Source organism: Lepidothrix coronata, unplaced genomic scaffold, assembly GCF_001604755.1.
Source record: "Lepidothrix coronata isolate B3197 unplaced genomic scaffold, Lepidothrix_coronata-1.0 Scaffold175, whole genome shotgun sequence".
Lineage (NCBI taxonomy): Eukaryota > Metazoa > Chordata > Aves > Passeriformes > Pipridae > Lepidothrix > Lepidothrix coronata.
In genome coordinates this window covers 1097607-1117521 of record NW_016690355.1, presented here as the reverse complement: position 1 = coordinate 1117521, position 19915 = coordinate 1097607, and the positions used below count along the sequence as shown (strand labels likewise).

At 34.9% G+C, this 19915-nt stretch overlaps 1 protein-coding gene across 5 annotated transcripts in view; it reads left to right on the top strand.

Moving 5' to 3' along the window:
* The window catches only part of LRP1B (LDL receptor related protein 1B), a 675815-nt gene that overhangs the window by 616491 nt on the left and 39409 nt on the right, over positions 1-19915 (top strand). For 4 of the 5 annotated variants that reach the window (XM_017830208.1, XM_017830207.1, XM_017830205.1 and 1 more), the window contains exons 76-81: positions 845-1086; positions 6894-7117; positions 7402-7508; positions 10772-10888; positions 12730-12903; positions 13259-13384. In XM_017830208.1, the coding sequence (XP_017685697.1) occupies positions 845-1086; positions 6894-7117; positions 7402-7508; positions 10772-10888; positions 12730-12903; positions 13259-13384 (990 nt within the window). Of the gene's footprint in view, positions 1-844; positions 1087-6893; positions 7118-7401; positions 7509-10771; positions 10889-12729; positions 12904-13258; positions 13385-19915 lie in introns of those variants that run through there. The other variant, XM_017830210.1, reaches the window with a different exon arrangement.

Below are 19915 nucleotides of genomic sequence, written 5' to 3'. Positions count from 1 at the left end.
CCTCTTTGTTGTTGCATTTATCAAGAGGAAGGGAACAAATGATGTTTGATATTTTGTACTCACAAGGAGGAAGCGTGTTGGACAGACATTATTATAATTTGATTCTCTATGGATAAATGTGATATGAACTGGGAAATAGAATAATACAAATGCATTCTAATGTATCCATCAGATTTTAAACTTTCTCAAAACTTAGTAAATTGATACTAAACAGCATTTCTTTATGAATAATAAACTTTACAAGATCTGAATCAAGATGGTAACTGGGTATCCATTAATATCACCCTTTCAGAGTTATCTGTGTTTACTTTCTGAAATGAAGAGGGGTAAGACAAAACTGCACAGGTTCTGTTGCAGTTGATTTCAAAACTTCACTGCCTTCTCTAAAGATAAAATCATTCCATTTCTAATTTCCAATTAAGCAATTTGAAATAATGTTTATTGACAACTCTGTGTTCCTTCAGTATATACATTTAGGACCCTCTAAAGAGAACATGCATATAAAAATATGAGTTTCATATGGGCTTCATGCATAATATCCTGTATTTTTGTATACTGCTTAAAAGTGTTCAAATTCTTGTATCACATACTCCTTAAAATATAGTCTTAGGTGTCACACTGTGAGTTTGGAGAGCTCTGAAGTGAGGTATATTGATATCAGAGTATCAAGAGTTGCATTTATTGCCCAGACTGTGAGTGTTTTTGCAGTCTTCAACAACCAAAAAATAATTTTAACAGAAGAAATTATATCAGATAAACACCAGAAAGCTACTTGAGTGAAAACCACTGATTTTTGCATTAGTTGACATTTACCTTATTTTTGTTTCATTATAATAATCCCTAGGCTCTGAAGATCAAGTTCTCTATGTTGCTAATGACACTGACATCCTGGGTTTTGCATATCCATTCAACTACAGTGATGCTCATCAGCAAATATCACATATTGAACATAATTCAAGGATAACTGGAATGGATGCATATTTTCGAGGGGATATGATTGTTTGGAGTACTCAGTTTAATCCAGGAGGGATTTTCTACAGAAAACTTCACGACAGAGAGAGGAGGCAAAGTAACAGTGGCTTGATAGTAAGTGATCAAAATCAAAGATTAAATGACACAAATTTATTTTGATTTATTTTTCCGTTTCAATAATATGTGCTAATTTAGTAAATTAAAATGTCTGCCTGGGAATGATTTTATTTCAACTGTATTTATGGGTGCTAATGCCTTTCCATGCAAGACTCTGACAGACTTGGTAGAGTCTCTAAGAGAACACAACTATAGTATTTGAAAAGCTTTTCTACAGAGAAATAACCAGTATATTAGAAGCTTAGAAATCCTTTATTTTAACAGAGAAGAGAGAAAATGTAATAGAGTTATTTAAGAAGAAAGGCATGAATTTCAAATTCTTGGAAGACAGAAAATGTAGATAGGCTAAAGACAACCTTGATTTCTGTAGTGACCATGCAAACAATAATAGGCAAAGCTATGACATACATTTAAAAATGGGAACAGTGAGTATTTAGTCCTTTATATGTTGAACTGCATAGCATCTTCTTTTGAATAACCATAAATGTAAGTTTTCATTTTACAGCAGAAATGTGAATTTTTCTAAGCTTGGGTGATTTCAAATGATCTTTACTTGAAAGTAAAATAAATGCAGATTGATACTCATTTTGCCAAATATATTTCTACAATATATGATATTGAAAATATGAAATATGAAAATAACAATGCTGTCTTTGCTTTGGTGTTTCTATATTGCTGTAAATTCAGATTTTGGTTTTTTTACTCTTAAATTGATAGAGTACAATAGAGTTTTTAGTTTTTTCTTGGCCAGTAATAAATCCAGCTATAAGTAACACCTGTCTGGCATGTTTCCTTCAGCTTAGGAGAGGTGACAGCGATGACCTTCCATCACATGAATACTTTTATATACCCAGCAGAATAAACAGTAGTAGCAAGAGTAGGCTCATCTTTCATCTATAATTCATACACATCTGTAACCACTTCTGAGTACATTCCATCCAAGGGTATTTCCTTTCCAAATGAATGACATTCCTGACCTTTGATACCAGCAGAGCAAAAAGCCTGAGGATGTAAACAGCAAGAGACACTGAAGGTGGTTTGTGTCTGTGATAACACCCTTATGAGAAGAGTGGTTTAAAACCAACATTTTCACCTGCCCAGCAGAGGAGTCTATATTTTGTTGATGGAAAGTGTATGTAAAGTAGATCTGAAGTGGAAAATAATTCCTAGCATTTCCAGTAGGTCAGCTGTGTCATTGGAGTTTTGCAGAAGGATACTCTTATTGAAGATGTGGATTAATTCTAGTGTGGTGTTTTTCTTATTTAAATGTGGCAGAAATCCTGACAGACAGATCTCTGTATTGAGTTCATGATTAGAAAGTAATGAACTTGTAAAGTCTTGTGAAATTAGTGTTGAGGGGATGTTGTTGTTATTTATTTATTTTCTTTTTCTTTTTTTTTTTTTGGTAATATGCAAATGCATTCTGCAATTACAAGAGTAGTCTGCTGACCCACCACCTCTCTAATGGACTTACATTTTCTTAAGGGTCTATATAATTTAACATAAGCTTCCTTGACACTTCTTTGTAGTCAAGGGTTTGAAATTTTCACAGCTGATTTGTCACCGTCTCCCTGTTTAAACTAATAAAAATAAAGTGTTCTTAGAATTACCGTTTTTCTAATGTACTGAAATAGCTTTTCCTTTTTGTATCTCTGTTTCTCCATTATATGAGAATACTTTTTAGTCAGTCACTTCCTTTTCAGTTCAAAGTTATTGAAAAAATGGTATCTTTCTTTATACACCACCTTCTCCTGTCTCCTCAGTGCGGGTAGGTCCTCACAATGATGTTGATCCAAGACATACAAAGCCGTTTACAAATCTGTTTGTGGAAAATGCACAGACTGTATTTGAATATATCTTGGAAACTTGTCATTTATATTTGTGAAACATTCACTTCTCATTGTACTAAACTTTTCAGTTATTTTCCCAGCATTATCTCATAAATACTCAAATATTTTTGCCTTATATACAACTGATCAGTAGGTTAATTGGTTTTATAGTGTTGCTTTAAAATTGTCACTGAAATTCGGTTTTAAAAAAACTTGAGCATTTCTTAATTTTAACCCAAGTTTTTTAATGGATAAGTTTTCAAAGGTTACATTATAACTTTTATATCTAGACTTTGATATGTAAATCAGGGCAGCAAACTTGAACAAAGTCACCTGCATTTTCAGGTAATTACATTAATGCAAAAATCCATCTCAACCGAAATTGCTCCATGGAATTAGCATATCAAGAGCCTTCCTTAGAGAATAGCTTTAAGTAGCTCTCCTGTTTTCCTGTGAAAAGGGGTTTAAGCTTGGTACAAATTGAAGCATTAAAGGAAATAGTAAATATCAACTCTTCAGAGTTTATTGACAGATGGAGAAGAGGATTTAATTCCAATGGAGTTCAGACAGTCTAAGTGAATTGGTGATAACTGGTGCAGCTGTTTACTGGCATAATCCTTGGAGAGAGATGTACAAGTTATCTGAGGAGAATACTCAACATGGAGTGACCTCACACCTAAACTCAAGTGCTGTTTTTTGTGGAAGAGGACAAAAAGCTGAACATTAGAATAATTGCACCACATAACAGGGAGGGAAACGAGTTTTACAGTGTGTTCAGTCAGTATATAGCAGCTTGCTCCAGTCCCAGAGCTCTGGGAATTTAACAAGGACTCTTAACCACTCTTGAGATTAATCCACATATATTCTCCCAAGGGCTGTCCCTGGGCCTGGTGGAATGCAGGGCATCCCTGGGAATGTAAAGTATTCCTAGACTGTTTTCTCTAAACAGCACTAATTTATGGTTTTACTTAGAGCTATAGCTTTGTGTGGATGATGGTTGAGTACTTAGGAGACCTCTTCTATCTGGAATCAGCTGGTTGGGATTTTTAAATAATCCTACTTACATAATACAAATGGTGATTTGGTGAACCACTGCACCTAATGGGGTGCTCATCTGGCAAAGAAAATTTTATGGTTTGGTGAGGAAAAACTCTAAAAGTTTTCTAGTATTATTGTTTTTCTTTTTTTAAATTTTTTTTACTGTTCTACTATTTTTTTGAAGTTATTTTAAGCAAAACCAAAACATTTATATACGTTATTCCATAGCAATTCCATACCAAGAAGATCTGTATAGCAAATAAGATAAAATATTGCTTCACATATGTTTTATGTTGCAAATTAGGTTTATCAGTTTGTCTTCCTGTTAAGCATTGCACAGTGATGGATTCCTGCTGCATGTGTAACATATTTTCTCCAGTCAAACTCAACTTTAGGGGCTGAAAATTTTTTGTTTGTTTTTTTGTTGTTGGTGGTGATGATTTTTTCTTATTAATTCTTTGCCTTGAAAGCAGATTTTACAACAGTTCTGATCAAAAGTCCTCAAGCTGTAGTTCTGTCTGTAGTTCTTCAGACANTTTTCTCCAGTCAAACTCAACTTTAGGGGCTGAAAATTTTTTGTTTGTTTTTTTGTTGGTGGTGGTGATGATTTTTTGTTATTAATTCTTTGCCTAGACAGCAGTTCTGATCAAAAGTCCTCAAGCTGTAGTTCTGTCTGTAGTTCTTCAGACAACATGCTCAAACTATAAAAGGTGATTAGGCTTCAAACTCCAATTTCTCTAATAAATTGGAGTACATTATATTTAGCATCAAAGTGGGCTAAAATCACTGTGGAAAATATTAATGTGATTTTCTTCCCGTATTTTCCTCCTTGTTCTGTATGCAAAATCATTCTTCAAAAATTAGCATAATCCAAATAAGCTATTAGGTAAGAGCTCATTTACAGTAAGTAATTTTCCTAGACAGTATGAGAAGATGCACAAGACCTCAGGAATGTGATGTGGTGAGGCTGAAACTTAATGAGCACAACTGAGAATTACGCAGTAGTTTTTGTTATCTTTTTTAAATCCCTCACACCAGATGCCCCCTTTCCATTTCTTCTGGTTATCTCTTTGTTCCTTTGATGCACCCCAGCATTCCTGGGATTTCACTTCTCCTGTGTAGCTGAGGATAAAGGGTCAGTGTTACTAAGCAACCCCATCCTTGTTCCAGGATCTTTTTAGGATGTCCCCTTGTCTCCTCTGCTTCTACTACCAGCAATTTGGGAACCGTTTCTTACTCTGCTTGCTAACTCTCGTCATCTGCTTTACCAGGTTCCAAAAAGAGCCAGTCTCACTGTAAACTGTGGGTCTTGAACAGTCTTGAAAAAGGCAAGGAGCCGTGCTGGCCATGATAGCTGCTCTTCTTTTTAAAAGGATTTTTGGTTCCAGCCTTGTAAACCAGTGCCATTAACCCTTGCAGTAGCCAAATTAGTAACTGGAGAGGTCCAGGTATGAGAGGCTTCTTGACACAGGTGCCTGAATATTACCCAGAAAGGAGTTTGGATTGGAAATACAATTACTCTTACCTGAAAATACCCACATTTCTGGCTGTCTTGTCCTTTATATGAATGTTGCCTGGATAGTAACAAAGGAAAAAAAAAAGGTTGTTGCATGCAAAAACTTCATTTCTTGAAAAAAAATTTTTGTAGTATTTCTGGAAGCATCTGCTGCCAGTATCATGGTTTATTACCAAAGAATTATGATACAGTATTTTTTTTAACTTGAAAAACCAACAGTGACCCTGGTTTTAGAGAGATACTGTTTTGTACATGCAGTGATTGATTTTACTGATTTAATATTCATCTAAATAGAAAATCAAGGTTCTATATATCTATGGACCATGCATTCTATTACATCTTTGCAGAATTAAAGGTTTATGAACAATGAACTATCTAAATTCACCCTTGCAGTCCTATTTCACCTAGAGAATTAAATGACCTTTATTTTATGATGAAAATAGTCTACAAATGTCTTGTGGTATTAGGAACTCTGACACCTGAGGAAAACAACTTATTTTAGGATTTTCTTTCCTGGTTTTCAGTTATGTAGCTTAATAGCCTTCCATTGCTTCATTTGTCAAGGAATAGATGTTTTTTGTTCATAATTTAACTTGAAGTTAAATAGGAAAATGGGCAAACAATTTTATATGTATTTAGCTCATACTGGTCTTGAATTTTTTATGATATGCTGCATTCATGTTAGAAATAATTGGGTAATTCTGTTTTACAGGTTTTACTCCTTTCTGCAGGAATTCCAGGAACTTGTTCATATATATCTCCTATTTGCAATATGAACTTATATCCTAAGGACCTTTTTTTAGATCTAGGTCTTAATGATAACTGTGAAATTGTGAAAGAGATACTACAGTTTATAAATTCAATGTTATAATCAGTCAAGCCTCTTTTACATGTGAAGCTGAATAATGCTGAATACAGAGGGAACTCTAAATGCAGTGATTTTCTTTACCCTTGGCACACTGCTGAGCAGCCACACCTTGGGATGGGCTTCCACAGTGTTTTCCACTGAGGGCTTTGGGATGAGAATCATACCATAGCTCTGCATGGAGTATAATAGCTGTATAATCTTAGTACTTCCTTTTCCTTTCATTTTGGATTGCAGTCTGTAATATTTCTTTGCTGCAGTATCAATAGTTCAAGTAGTTGCTGCCAAAGTGCCTTTTCCTTTGTGTAAGTAGCCTTGAAAAAACAATTTTGAACCATTGACTTGTTCTTCTGCATTGACTAGAACTGTCAGCAGATCCTTTAGAGCTGATCTCCTGAAGGTGGTGTTTAGGTCTTTCCATTTCTGTGTTTTTAAATATTTCATTATATTAAAGGTAAAAGTTACTTAACTGTAAAAAATTACATGGATCTTTGACTGTGCAGCTGCTGAGAAAGATCATTTCCATAATTATGAGAGTAACATCTGTTCCTTTTAGTGTCCAGAATTCAAAAGACCCAGGGGCATTGCTGTTGACTGGGTGACTGGAAATATTTACTGGACTGATCACTCCCGGATGCATTGGTTCAGCTACTACACCACTCACTGGACCAGCCTGAGATACTCCATCAATGTGGGTCAACTGAACGGGCCCAACTGCACCAGGCTCCTCACGAGCATGGCAGGAGAACCATATGCAATTGCTGTAAATCCTAAAAGGGGGTACGTGTGTTGCAACATTACTCTGTTTCGGTGATTCAGACAGAAATTGCGAAGTAGAGTAAGAGAAAGTTATGATGCTTCAAATGTGTAATCTTTTCCAAGTCATTTACTTCATTTTCCTGCTCAGTTTACCTGTATGTAAGCCAGGCTCAGTTACCTCCCATCTGTCAGGAAGGTTGAAAGGCTCATAATAATTTAGTATGGCTCATAATAGTTTATAATTTAATGAAGTGTTTTGCGGTTCTGTGTTGGCATCTACCTTAATTTTTGCTTCATACTTTTAGGATGATGTACTGGACAGTTATTGGGGATCGCTCTCACATAGAGGAATCATCTATGGATGGTACTCTGAGAAGGATATTGGTTCAAAAGAACTTACAAAGACCTACAGGTATATGGCTTATCATTTTTCCTAAATACACTTGGTAACTCACAGATTTCAGTTTCTCAGTTTAAAATAACAACAAACAAACAAAAACAAAAAACCAAACCAAAACCAACAAACAAACACCACCCCTCCCCCCAAAATAAAACAAAAAGCCAAACCAAAAAAAACCAAAACTTTTTAAAATATGTGTTCTGGTTATTCATACGCAGTTACTGTTCAGACTCTTAGTTCTGTTTTCAAATGATGCATCTTAAAAAGACTAACTTTTGTAACAAAGCTTAACATGGTTTAACAAATCAGTACAAAGTACTGTATATAACCAGTTAAAATGTTAGTTCTTTAATAACACTGAACAAGCAAAAGCAATTAAGGGAACACCAGTTAGTGGTGAAACATGTTTTTTTTTAAGAATGCATTTGCAATCTCACAGCCTATTCTAGTTACTTTCCTGAATACACTTCAAAATAGTACAAAACAAGGTCTAGGTGCTCAAAGAAGCAACAACTTAATTATTTCAGTATTTTATAGAACTGTTGTGAAGTTTGACAGTACTTGTTGAGATCTTGTGAATTGCATTAAAGACTCCACTGGCAGCATAAAAGTAATTTTTACAACAAAGGAAATCATAAATCCAGAATGAAATGTGTCTCTTAAATAGCAGAATCCTGTCTTGAAACTACAGACGATTTTTTTCATAACCCATTTTCTCATGCAATATTTGTTGTTTCTCCAGGCTTACAATGATAATTTGTTGTTATTGCATTGCAAATTAGGGGTTGTCCAACCTTGGTAAGCATTTCTATTGAAACATGCTCCTTTCAAGGGGAGCCATCTGAATATCTAAGCACTTCAGGAGCTGCCACTATCACAGCAACAAATAATAATATCTTAACCTCTTGTTAAATCATGTGCTAGGGTGGGTTTATGGTGTTGTTTATGCAAATTATGCTCAGCCCTGAAAGGAAACACTCTGTTGACATGATTAGATTATAATATAGCGGCTTAAAAAATTACATATGTGGTAAGGAAAGCTTTGTGGAGAAGGAAGCACAATGGTAATGGTATTACCATACATAGTAAAAAATAAATTCAGTAAGAAGCTCCTGATTATTCAGACTGAAGTACAACAGAATTTTATATTTATCAAAGTTGTTACATATTCTTTACTGAACTTTTATAAGACATTGTGAGCATATCAGATACACAGTTCATTAGATTTAGACCTGATTGCTGTAACTGTGCTTTTTTTATCTCTTGTTATCATGGTTAATCACCAAGGCAATGTCCTACAGAACAAGTCACCACTTCCTTGGTCAAAAGGGCATTTAACCCCTTTTTTTGGCCATCCCTTTTGGATTAGTGAACCTACTAAATTTTGTAGGTAGTAACAATATCAAACTTACCTGAAAATGCAAGCAATGACTTATTCCCTGACCAGAAGCAGAACTACAAGAACTTCTCTTCTTAAATTTCCCGTGGTATTTTCTATATAGAAAAGATTCCTGCAAACATTTAACCAGACCTTTGTCTCCTTACAAAGGTGAATAAAATGAAAATTAAGAAAATCAGCAGAATTACAAAAATATGAGCAGTCTTTGTAAAGAGAGAATTTCACGAATGGCTTGCCAGAGTATTGCATTTTCCTGTATTTACTGCCTGAAAACATTTCTGTGACATCCTTCTGTGCTTTTTTCTTCCTTTACTTCATGGTGGAAAGTAGATTTTTATGGAGTCTTTTAATTTTTTGTCAGATATTTCACACAGATCCATGTCTTTGTAGAGGGAATGCAAAGAAAGAATCCAAACCTTTAATGTTTTCTCCGAAATAAGACTTTACTACTCATAAATTTACTGCTCATAAATTTATTACTGCATATGCCTTTCCTGTTTCATGTAAAAGGAAGGGAGAGTTTGAGCATTTGGGCTCGACTTCATAGGATTTCCATCGAAATTACTTACACAGGAGTTCTATATGTATAAAACAAAAATAAACACTTTTTTTGCAGTATCTTATCTCCGATACTGTGAAAGATACATTGAGAATATTATTTATTTATTATTATAGTATTTGAATATTCTTATTAAAATGCAAAGAATAATTTAAAGCTGGAGAATGGGGACTGCTCCTAAAACATTCTCCCTTACAGGTACCATGTATCACAAAGAACTGACACATTGTGATTGTCTTTTACCAGAAATTATTCTCTTTAGCTGTGTCCCTGAAGACCAGTGTTTCTTTTACAGGAGCTTTTTTTTTTTTTAATGGAATTTCAAATGTAAACATATTTCACTAGTTTATGAGTCACTTTCTCCACTTCCTCTCATCTATCTCTCGCTGATTAATTTATGACCTTAAAAGGAGTATTTTTGCTGTTATGTATAATTTCTTTTGATGTATTTTTTCTGACTTACCTACATATATAAATAGGAAGAAAAATACTTTTTCTCCTACTCTTATTAAAAATACACTACAACTTCAAAAGCTCAGAGTGAAATTATTTTATGGTTCAAATATGTTTTCCGGCTGAAGGTTTTGACGTGGCCTAAAATGGCACATTAATCATTTAATCATCCCCTATGAAACACGGGCTACTTGATTTAACTATTTAGCTATTGCCTAAAGGCTGGGTAGTCACAATGTTATCCACCTTTTATTCTCATCTGTGCTCTCAGTCACTCACTCTTGTGCTTTCTTTTCATATATATACATTTGTCAATATTGCTCTGTAAGTCCTGCAGCACTAATGTAGCTAAAATAATCTGATTTTTAATTCTATAATAATTACTGTGTATGAAGTACTGGTGATAAGAACAAGAACACAGTTATATACCTGTGGAAACTGGGTAAGTTAGGAAAATTCTGTGAATTTTTATTGCCTTGTTTTTGACATTCAGTGACACCAGTGCTACCGCTTAGAAATCTATTGGAATAACGGATTTCTGTTGGTAAAGCAAGTTAGAGGATTAGGTTCCATGTTTAATTCCCACCTGGTATATATCCCTACGTGCTGAGGATAATGGGATAGGAAAGGTACTGACCTTGACACAGTAAGTTAAAGAAAGTAAAAAACCACAGTTGCCCCAAGAGGAAGGTTTCAGTAGAAGGTGTTACATTTTATTGTCCTTGGTTTCCAGTCGAGTTTTTTCCATTGTCACCATATTTTGTGTCCACAAAGATATGCATGATATAAAAACGTACCATTACATAAAAATGACGTTTTCTTTTTAGGTTTTATGTACCTATTTGAACTTTATCTTCTTTGTAGGCCTCGTAGTTGATCAGTTCAGTCAGCGCCTGTTCTGGGCTGATTTTGAATTATCTGTTATTGGGAGTGTCCTTTTTGATGGTTCTGACTCAGTTGTGTCTGTGAGTACTAAACAAGGTATGGAAAGCTTTTCTATAACCTGATTCCTATTTTCTTTTGTTTGGCTGAAGTTTCACTATTCAGAGAAAGTGTGTAAACAAAAAGCAGTTATTATTAAGTAATATTTATTGGTTTTATTAGACAATACTTCAGGTATTATCTGAAAAAAATAGATGTTTAAAATAAGATAATTTTAGCTTTAAGATAGTCTAATAAAATTACTTTCAGGGAACAATGATTCAATGATATATACCAAACTCCAAGATTTTTATCTAATCATTAGCTTAGGTATTATTGAATAACATTGTGGTTCATATTTAGGCTTGGTCTCACTTGGACTTATGTAGCAACAGGAGAACCTTGACTAAGAAATTAGAGCTCTCTGCATTGAACAGGAGCTGTGGAGTTTGTAGAACAGTTGATCTGAATCAGTTCTGGGAGAAATAATGGGCTTGGCTTTCAGGTCAGCAAGTAATCACAGAATTCTCCTAACTGAATGTGAATGAGGAAAGTTCCCTTGGTAAGAAAAGAGATTCTGGTTAATCAAACTTTGTTTTTATAGAACTACATGTTGGTTTTTTAACAATTTGTTAAGCGACAATTTATGAGTAGAAAAGAGAGAGAACACATTTTAAAAAAGAATATTTGATAGCAGGCTTTTGGGGAGAACTTCTTAGTGGGCAGCTGGTGCTGGGGTTTCATCAGGGTGATGTTATATCTAGTGCTCTTGAATTTTTTCACTAATTGGCCAGAATTCACCAGGGTGTTCTGGAATATACTGGGAGAATACTCCCACAATCCAGATTGGGCAGGACCAGATTTAAATTCATCCTATTTTTGTTTCAAAGCATATTCTTCCATAACTTGAAGGTAGTCATCTGAATAAAGATTCTTTGAGTGTAGGAATCTGACAACAACCTCCTCTAACATCGAATCAAAGGAAATTTGAAGGAGTTTAGAAATTGCTTTGCCATGAGACTAAAAACTTCAACCAATTTAATTAAATAAACATAAAATAATGAATTGAAATTTAGAGATATTTTTATTGAAATAAAATACTGAGTACAAACTACTGATAGCATGAAAGAACAGTTGGAAGAAATAAAGGCTGATAGTTGAAATTAAATAAATACAACTGAAATACAAAACCAGTTTTAGTGTAAATAGAGATAATAGCAGGGACAAAGTATCACAAGGAATGATAGATTCTGTTTCTTTATGGCTCCAAGAAGAGATGGATCTCTGGTAAAGAAGTTTTAATCAGAAGCCATTGCCTTGTTACCTGGGTAAATGTGTAAAATTCCAGAGCCAGCTGTGCATAGGAAATAAAACCATGTGGTCTAATAGGCCCTCATAGCTCTTAAAAATGAGGAATTAGTAGAGTTAACTATTTATTTTGCATTAATTTGCTATAATTATGAATTAAAATACATGTAGTAGAAAAACTAGCATTTCAAATATGTGAAGAAGGAGCTGAAGTAGTTTCTTTGATTTAAAGCAAAATTATCTGTTTCTTCCTTGTCACATACTTCTAGTTAAAGTGTTGTACCTGAGTATGTTCTAATTAACATGCTGCTACTATAGAGTTTCCCCACTTTTCAATAATCACCCAGTTTCTGAGGCTGAATTTTGTGGAAAACTAATAGAAAGCTTGAGATTTTAGTTGCTTGCAGTGTGGAAGAGTTCTTTTTAAGCATATTGGCTTTTTCTAGACAGCCTTTGTGGGTGCAAAACCAGCTGTCTGAATAACAGTAATGTCTTGAGGTGGTAATTGTAGAAATGCAATTGAAGTTATTGTGAAGACAAAGTTATTGATTATTTGAGTATGAATTTTTATTTATTATCCATTTTTATCCAAGGTTTGCTGCATCCACATAGAATCGACATTTTTGAGGATTACATATATGGAGCAGGTCCTAAAAATGGTGCATTTAGAGTACACAAATTTGGCAGGAGCCTTGTGGAATATCTAAGTGTGGATGTTGATAAAGCAAAAAGTGCCTTGATTTTTCACCGCTACAAACAGATGGACTGTGAGTAAGCATAATTACTGTAAACTCAATATTGAGCACATTCACCTGGGGTGGAGAGGGTGGGGGGAAGTAACCAAGTTGTACAAATATAAACCAGAAGCTGATTGCACAAACTGAAAATGGATTTAGTTATATATATTTTTATATAAGTTTGATTTAGATCGTTTGATGCATTTTCACTCATTTGAAAGGACATTGGGCAAATGTGTACATGTGACATCCTGGAAATTAGAAGTGTATCAGAATTTTTATATCTGATTATTTATCTTGTTCCAGCTTTAGAACAAAGTTGTAAATTCTAAAAATAAAAAAATAAATAAAATCAATATCTTTGTTATTTTGTCTTTTTAAACAGTGCCTAATCCATGCTTGGACCTGACTTGTGAATTCATTTGTTTACTCAACCCTTCTGGTGCAACATGTGCTTGTCCAGAAGGAAAATCATTGATGAATGGAACATGCATTGATCAAAGCCTCTTAGGTAGGTGTTGAAAACTGCATGAGAACTAGAAAATAAACAGCTGGTCACTTTTTGTCACTGCAAAAGGCTGAGTTGTCTGAGAGTCCAGCTTTGTAACATTGTTCAATATACGTATTACTGAGCTGAAATGGAAAGAAAATACGGAGAAGCAAAATCCCAGATTCAAAAAACCCATCCCTGCTAATATTCTTCAAAATAAAAATTGAGCTTTCAGCTGAAGTGATACAAGATGATATTTAAAAGTGAGTGTATATACATATTGACCAAAAGAAGCTTGAAAGGCTCTGAAGTGTTTTGGATCCCAGATTAAACATTAACCATTTAGGAGCAGAAAAATAACCTTAAAGATCATCAAGAAACACCTCTGCTTACACTGCAGCAACAGTCAAAGGGCAGTGAGAGCAACATAGCACATAAATGGCTGTGAAGTAACAGACAAAGAAAGAAAAAAACAACTGAAATATTTTTATCTAAAATTATATCTTTAGGTAGCATCTACAATGACTAATATCAAGTCACAGGAAACCACACTTCATGGGAAAAGAGCTTCTAAGTTCTTGCTGTGGGGAAAATATTCTTTTGTATAAAAGAGTATTAAGTACTTTAAAACTGTTTTCACCCTAATTTAGGCTGAACCTAAGGTGGTCAGACTGCTGCAATGAATTCTTAGCCAGCTTGAACTTTAAAATGTTCTAGAAGTCACAGGATAGTATTTCTTACGTGTATCATACATATTAGGATGTTTTTCTGATGTCTAATTTCAGGCTCAGAAGTGTAAGTGGTAGATATTTGGGTGAGATCCTCAGTACTTAAAGTGCTTAATTTAGCAATTAAATTAATTTACCTGAAATGTCATAATGGTGTGGAGAAAATCTCACCGACCTATACTGCCTACTCTTCAAATATTGAATTAACAGAACTGTGTTTTAGTAGTTTATGATATGGTGTTAGTAAAGCTCCCAACTCTAAACACCCTCCCTGTCTCTCCAAGTGTCTCGTCAAGATTTTATGCTGATACAGCACCACCAAAAAAAATTATTTCAAATTACCCATAGTTACTATTCAAGTGTTGAAGAATGGGCAAATAAAAGAATATTGTTTTTCACTGCTAAATTGCAGTAATTTGAGCCCATAATTTCAGCAATGCTACAGTTTTGCTAATGAGGCAAAGGATTAAGCCATGGTAATGCTTTCAGGAAGGTGTGTTTTTATTTGAGAATGAAGTGAAGAGACTTTTAAATTACTTCACTGCTGTTTATAAATTTTTATGGATAGATAGAAAATGCCTAGAGAAGCATTTTTAATATATTGATAATTTTCAGTACCTTCCCACAGCTGCAATATCTGTTATGACTTTTTAAAGGGCTGCTGAATAAGTGTTTCTTAGGTTTTTTTGTAATGTCTACCATAGGCTTTTTTGTACATTTTTGTACATTTTTTTCCAGCATGTTATTTTTGTAATATAGATTGCAGGTTTTGTAGCCTCACAGATTATAAATTATGGCTTGAAAAAACCTCTGTATCATAGCAATCTAACAAGTGTATGTTTTTGCACTATGTAAATTTTTTTTTTGAAAGTATTCAGTGGATGTTAAACAGCTGTATCATGCTGACAGTCCACTTAGGCTTCCAAGGGTCAGGAGAGATTCCTGGAAAGATCAGAGTTCACCTCAAGATCAGCACCTTGAATTAATGCAGGTTTATAATTAAAGGCTGATTTACAGTCCACTTGCCATTAATAGGTCGCTAATAGCCTGCAAACAAAAGACAAGTCAATTTATAAACCAGGTTCTTTTACTTTAGGTACTTATACAGTATGGAATAAAAAATTATGAGCTGTAGTATTTTGTTCATTTTCTGATGAAGATCTAGAAAACATATATGAAATATTCCACAAACATTTGCCTTATTTAAATCTACCATTATATTGTCTTTGTTGTCTCAGAGCATTTTTGGCACAGTTATGGATGTCAGTAACTCAAATCAGAAATTCCTGTTTTACTTGGCTGTATATTGCAGAAGAGTGACCTAGAAATCCAAAGGGAACTTATATAGTCATATTTTTTTGTTGGTCTGCATTAAAATCCTGATTGCAAGTCAGTCCAAATATTTCTGTTGGTTTTGGTGGTCTTCTGGTTTGTCCCTAAGAGAACAAAATCCCAGAGGATTTTAATTTGAAATGTATCTGTAAAACACTTTTTTGCTGATGTATTCTTTTGGTTTTGCTACTAGTTTGATCACATTGCAATAGATGTGTAGTAGATAGGTTACAGTGATTTATATACATTATATCTTATGTGTTCAGCAATAAACCACCACTCATTTACAGATCTGAAAACTCGGTTTTTTGATTTCCTGTAGTGGATGTCATTCATACAGCAATAGAAGGGAAAGGTTCTGATTGTTTTGTACTTGCATAGTGGCTATTTCATGTTATGTAAGAAGTTTCTTACTTTCAAAAATTAGTACTAGTTGAGGATGTCAAGAACTAATGTGACTAAATTGTACTTTCTGAATTGACAGCGTCAAAATGTCACAGCCATCTCTGCTTCCCATCCATCTTAGATAGTGTCCCCAGGAGAGCTTGTGGCTGAAGATTCTCTTTTGACAATACATATTTCACTACCCTTGTGGAAAATGCCTTCCAGCAAATAATGATCATTGTCAACATTTGTATGTCATTCTTCTTTTTGGTAGGTTTTAGCATTATTATTGTACAGATGCATTTGTACAATTTCTTCTCAGTCTGCCTACTGTAAAGGTTGGTGACTGCAAGGTAATCTCAGTCTTGATCTGTTTCTTACGGCTATTTCCCAAAAACTGGGTTGTTGTTTGTTTCTTTGTTTGTTTGTTTTTTAATAGAAGAAAATTAGCTGTCCTAAAATTCTGCATGATATTACTACTAGCTTGACCCATTGAGCTCATTTTTCTTCATAAGGCCTATGTGAGGAATACTAAATATTGAATACTCAGTGGCTTTCTTTAAGACTGAATCCAGATTGCCTCAGACAGCTGTTTCACCAGCGTCTCACACAACCCATGAGAAACAACTTTTGGGTTTGATTTGGGGTTTTCAAGTTGGAGTTGCATCATTCAGAATGTTTTAGTAACAAAATCAAAACAAGTTCCTGTGTGTTCTTAGATAAGCTTCTATCTCGTTTCTCCCTAGATGATAATGACTGACAGAGTACAGTGTTTTTTGAGGGTTATTGACTATAGCAGGCCTGACTTTCGGTTTAGAACTGAAAACTACCCTTTAGTTTTCCAGTGGGCAGAATACAACTTCATTTTCCTAAAAGAGACCCCTGGATTTGCATCCATTAGGTTTTTTGTATCTAATTGTCTGTAGCACAATGAAGCTAAAAATGTACCAAGAGGATGAGAACGGAGAGACTTGCACTGGAGGAAGACAGTGTGTAGTACAGCTGAGTGAACAAGAGTAATAAACACTTCCAAGAGTTCCCTGATCTGGAGCTTCACGTTTATCACTTTCCTGTTAAGAGGGGAATATTTCTGCTCTCTTCGCTGAATGAAAAGCCTGAGGAAAAATTACAGAAACTCGTATCTGGTGTTGCTTCTGAACAAGGATGAAACATTTAATTCATCACGTTGTTTCCTTCTGCACGCTTCTCTGGGGACTGGCCCACTGCACATGTGGATTTCAGGCAGAACAAGTGCTTTGGCTGGGGATGGAGAGATTAATCCCTATGGACCTTCTTTTTCACCCAATGTCTGCCTCAGGGAGCAAAAGCTATGGCAGTTCAATCCATGCTATCTTTTTGGGGTTTGTCCTGCTTTCAGCCTTCCTAGGTATCAAATAGAACCAGGGTTACACAGAAATCTGCTCCCAATTTGGAAAAAAAAACTCTTTACAGCATATCTCCTGTGTTTACAAAGGGGTTAGTGTTGGGATTGGTGTTTACCAGAACAGAAGAAAATGGGCATCAGTTATTTTTTTCTTACTCTGCATCCTTTTCTTAGACCTTCTCTTCCTTCTAAAATTGTAAAGCAAATATTTTTAAAAGGAAAAAAAAATGTGAAGGGAAAACAGAGTAGCATCTCTCTTACAGCATTCAGACAAAGTTTGGGGATAACAGTGTTCTGGTACATTTAAACATATGGAAAACTGGCAGGTAGTATGACTTTCTGTAAGGACATGAATATTTATAAAACCTTACCATGATATTAGAACTCTGCACTCTGTCTTTAGTAGGTACATTCATCTCTATAAAGGATGAGCTACAGCTTTGTCCAAAGGGTAGGCAAGACCAAATTTTCTGCCCCATGAGATGAGTATTTTCCTTTGTAGGGAGGGAAACTGTTCTTGTCCCAAAGCATGTAGGTCATGAACATTGTGCTCTGTAGCATCATCTCTCCATTGAACTTGTCTAATCCAGAAATTGGTGGATATTTCAAAAGGGAGAAAATAGCAGAAAGTAAGATGCATTTTTCTCAGGAAAGAGAGGGTTGTTATAGAAATGTCAAAAAAATGTGTGTGTCTATATATTTGGGGGAGAGGGATGGAATATCAAAAAAATGAATGAGTGAAAATTCCAGTAGAGTTCACGAGGCTTTGATTTGCTATTGTATCAGTATTTCTTCTGTGTAAGATTTTCCTTTTACTTTCAGGAAAAGAAGAGTCAGAGATGGAGCAGATAAGCCAAAGTCCATTAAAAAACATAAGAAAACTTGCAAATTAAAATTATTTGATTCTTTATTAGCAGTATATTAAGATTGAAATGGGCAAATCAAGGCAGCAGGAGTCTAAATAACTGGATTAGGAGAGAATATATAAAATTAGATGACCCGTAATCCTTTCCTTTCTTTCATGTTAGAGGTCCAGTAACTAAACTAGGGGTTGTGTAACAAGTGAAATGATTTACTTCTGACAGTTCAGAAGTGAAAAGAGCAGCTGGGAGGTCTTTGAGTCCAAGTTCCAGCAAGCACAGAGCAGCACAGAATTGACTCCAGACAGAAACTTTTCTGATTTTAACTTTTTTTTTTTTTAAAATCTTGTCCCAAGAGAGTGTACATGCTAGAGCTGTTCTTAGCTCATCTTTCAGAGGTCTTTATTCAGTAATTCAAAATAATTGTATTCAGCTTTATAGACCAATTCTTCTGTTTCTCTCCTGTATTCTTTTTCTTTCTGTCTTCTCCTATGGGACCATTCTGCTCTTGTCTCCCACAAAAAAATCTGATCTCCTTTTGTATTCAGTTGATGTGAATCTGCGAGTGTAATTTGTTTCTTGTATTTACTTTCAGACAACAAAGCAGCAGCATTAAAACCCCTATATTGTTAAAGTCTAATGTAGTATTTCACAACTGGCTTATCCATTGCATCTTTCAATCCTATTTCTTGGTTTATTTAAAGTCCAAAATTGTTAAAGTAACTTTTCTCTGTTCCATATTAGATATGTATTGGAACTCTTGAATTTAAAATGCTTCATAGAGAACAAAATCAGTAGTAATTGTAATTTTTTTTTTCAGATTTTATGTCTCAATTCTGTGGAATTGCTCTAGAAGAGCATGTTTGTAATGCACTATCAGAAAGGTTCATAAAAATGAGCAGTTGTCTGTACTTCACTGTTATTTATTCTGTTTTTACCAAGTTCTGCTCCATAAACTCATGACTAATGATAAGTAAAACAGATAAGATAAGCAAAACAAAAATAGACCTTCTCTCCGATAAGATATGCTACATTATCCATTCAAACAACTTGTATAATGAGTAACCGAAAAATGGTTCATGGAACATCAAAGGATTTAATGAACCACCCAAATAAATAAAACACTGAAGCATCCTCAAACTCCCAAATACAAAGTAGCTTTGTTACAGCAGGTGTATCCAGGGTGGATACCAAAAAATTAAGTGCAAACAGAATTTCATATTTTTGTTGTAAATGCATAGCATGAAGTAATGATGTGCCAGGCAGTCCACCACAGTAACTTTTAGATTTGCTATCTAGTTTCAGCTTAGTTTGAGAAAGGTACAATTACCTGAAAGATGAGAGTTTCCAGAAGTTCTGTTTAAATAGATTTGATCCCAGGATACATGTCTGCACCATCTCAGCACTGGTTGTGAAAGGAGGCAGCAGACCCTGCAGAGGAGGGGTGTACACAGGCAGGAAAGAGAGAGTTGGGTGCATTCAAAGAAAGGGCTCTGCATAAGCACAGGTATATTACTGGGCTCTGCAGAATCTGTGCTGGAGAGAACTGTTCAGGTAGAGGATGTGTGACATTCCTAAATTCTGCACTTTTGCAACACAATGTGTTTGAACATCAAAGGAGTTGCTGTGCCTGTGTCACCTCAGTCAGTGTTAAACCTCAACAGGTATGGAACAAATGGGAACCTTGACTCATCAGTTGTTTGACTAAACCAGATGAACTCAGCAAAAACCAGCAGCTGGTGGATCTGTTACTGGAGAGTTTTCAGTGCTTGTGATATCCCTCTTGTTTAAAGCCATGTAGGCTAAAATACTGGATTAGTTAGGAAGTAGTCTGGCTGCTATTTGAGAAATGACAGGTTTCATT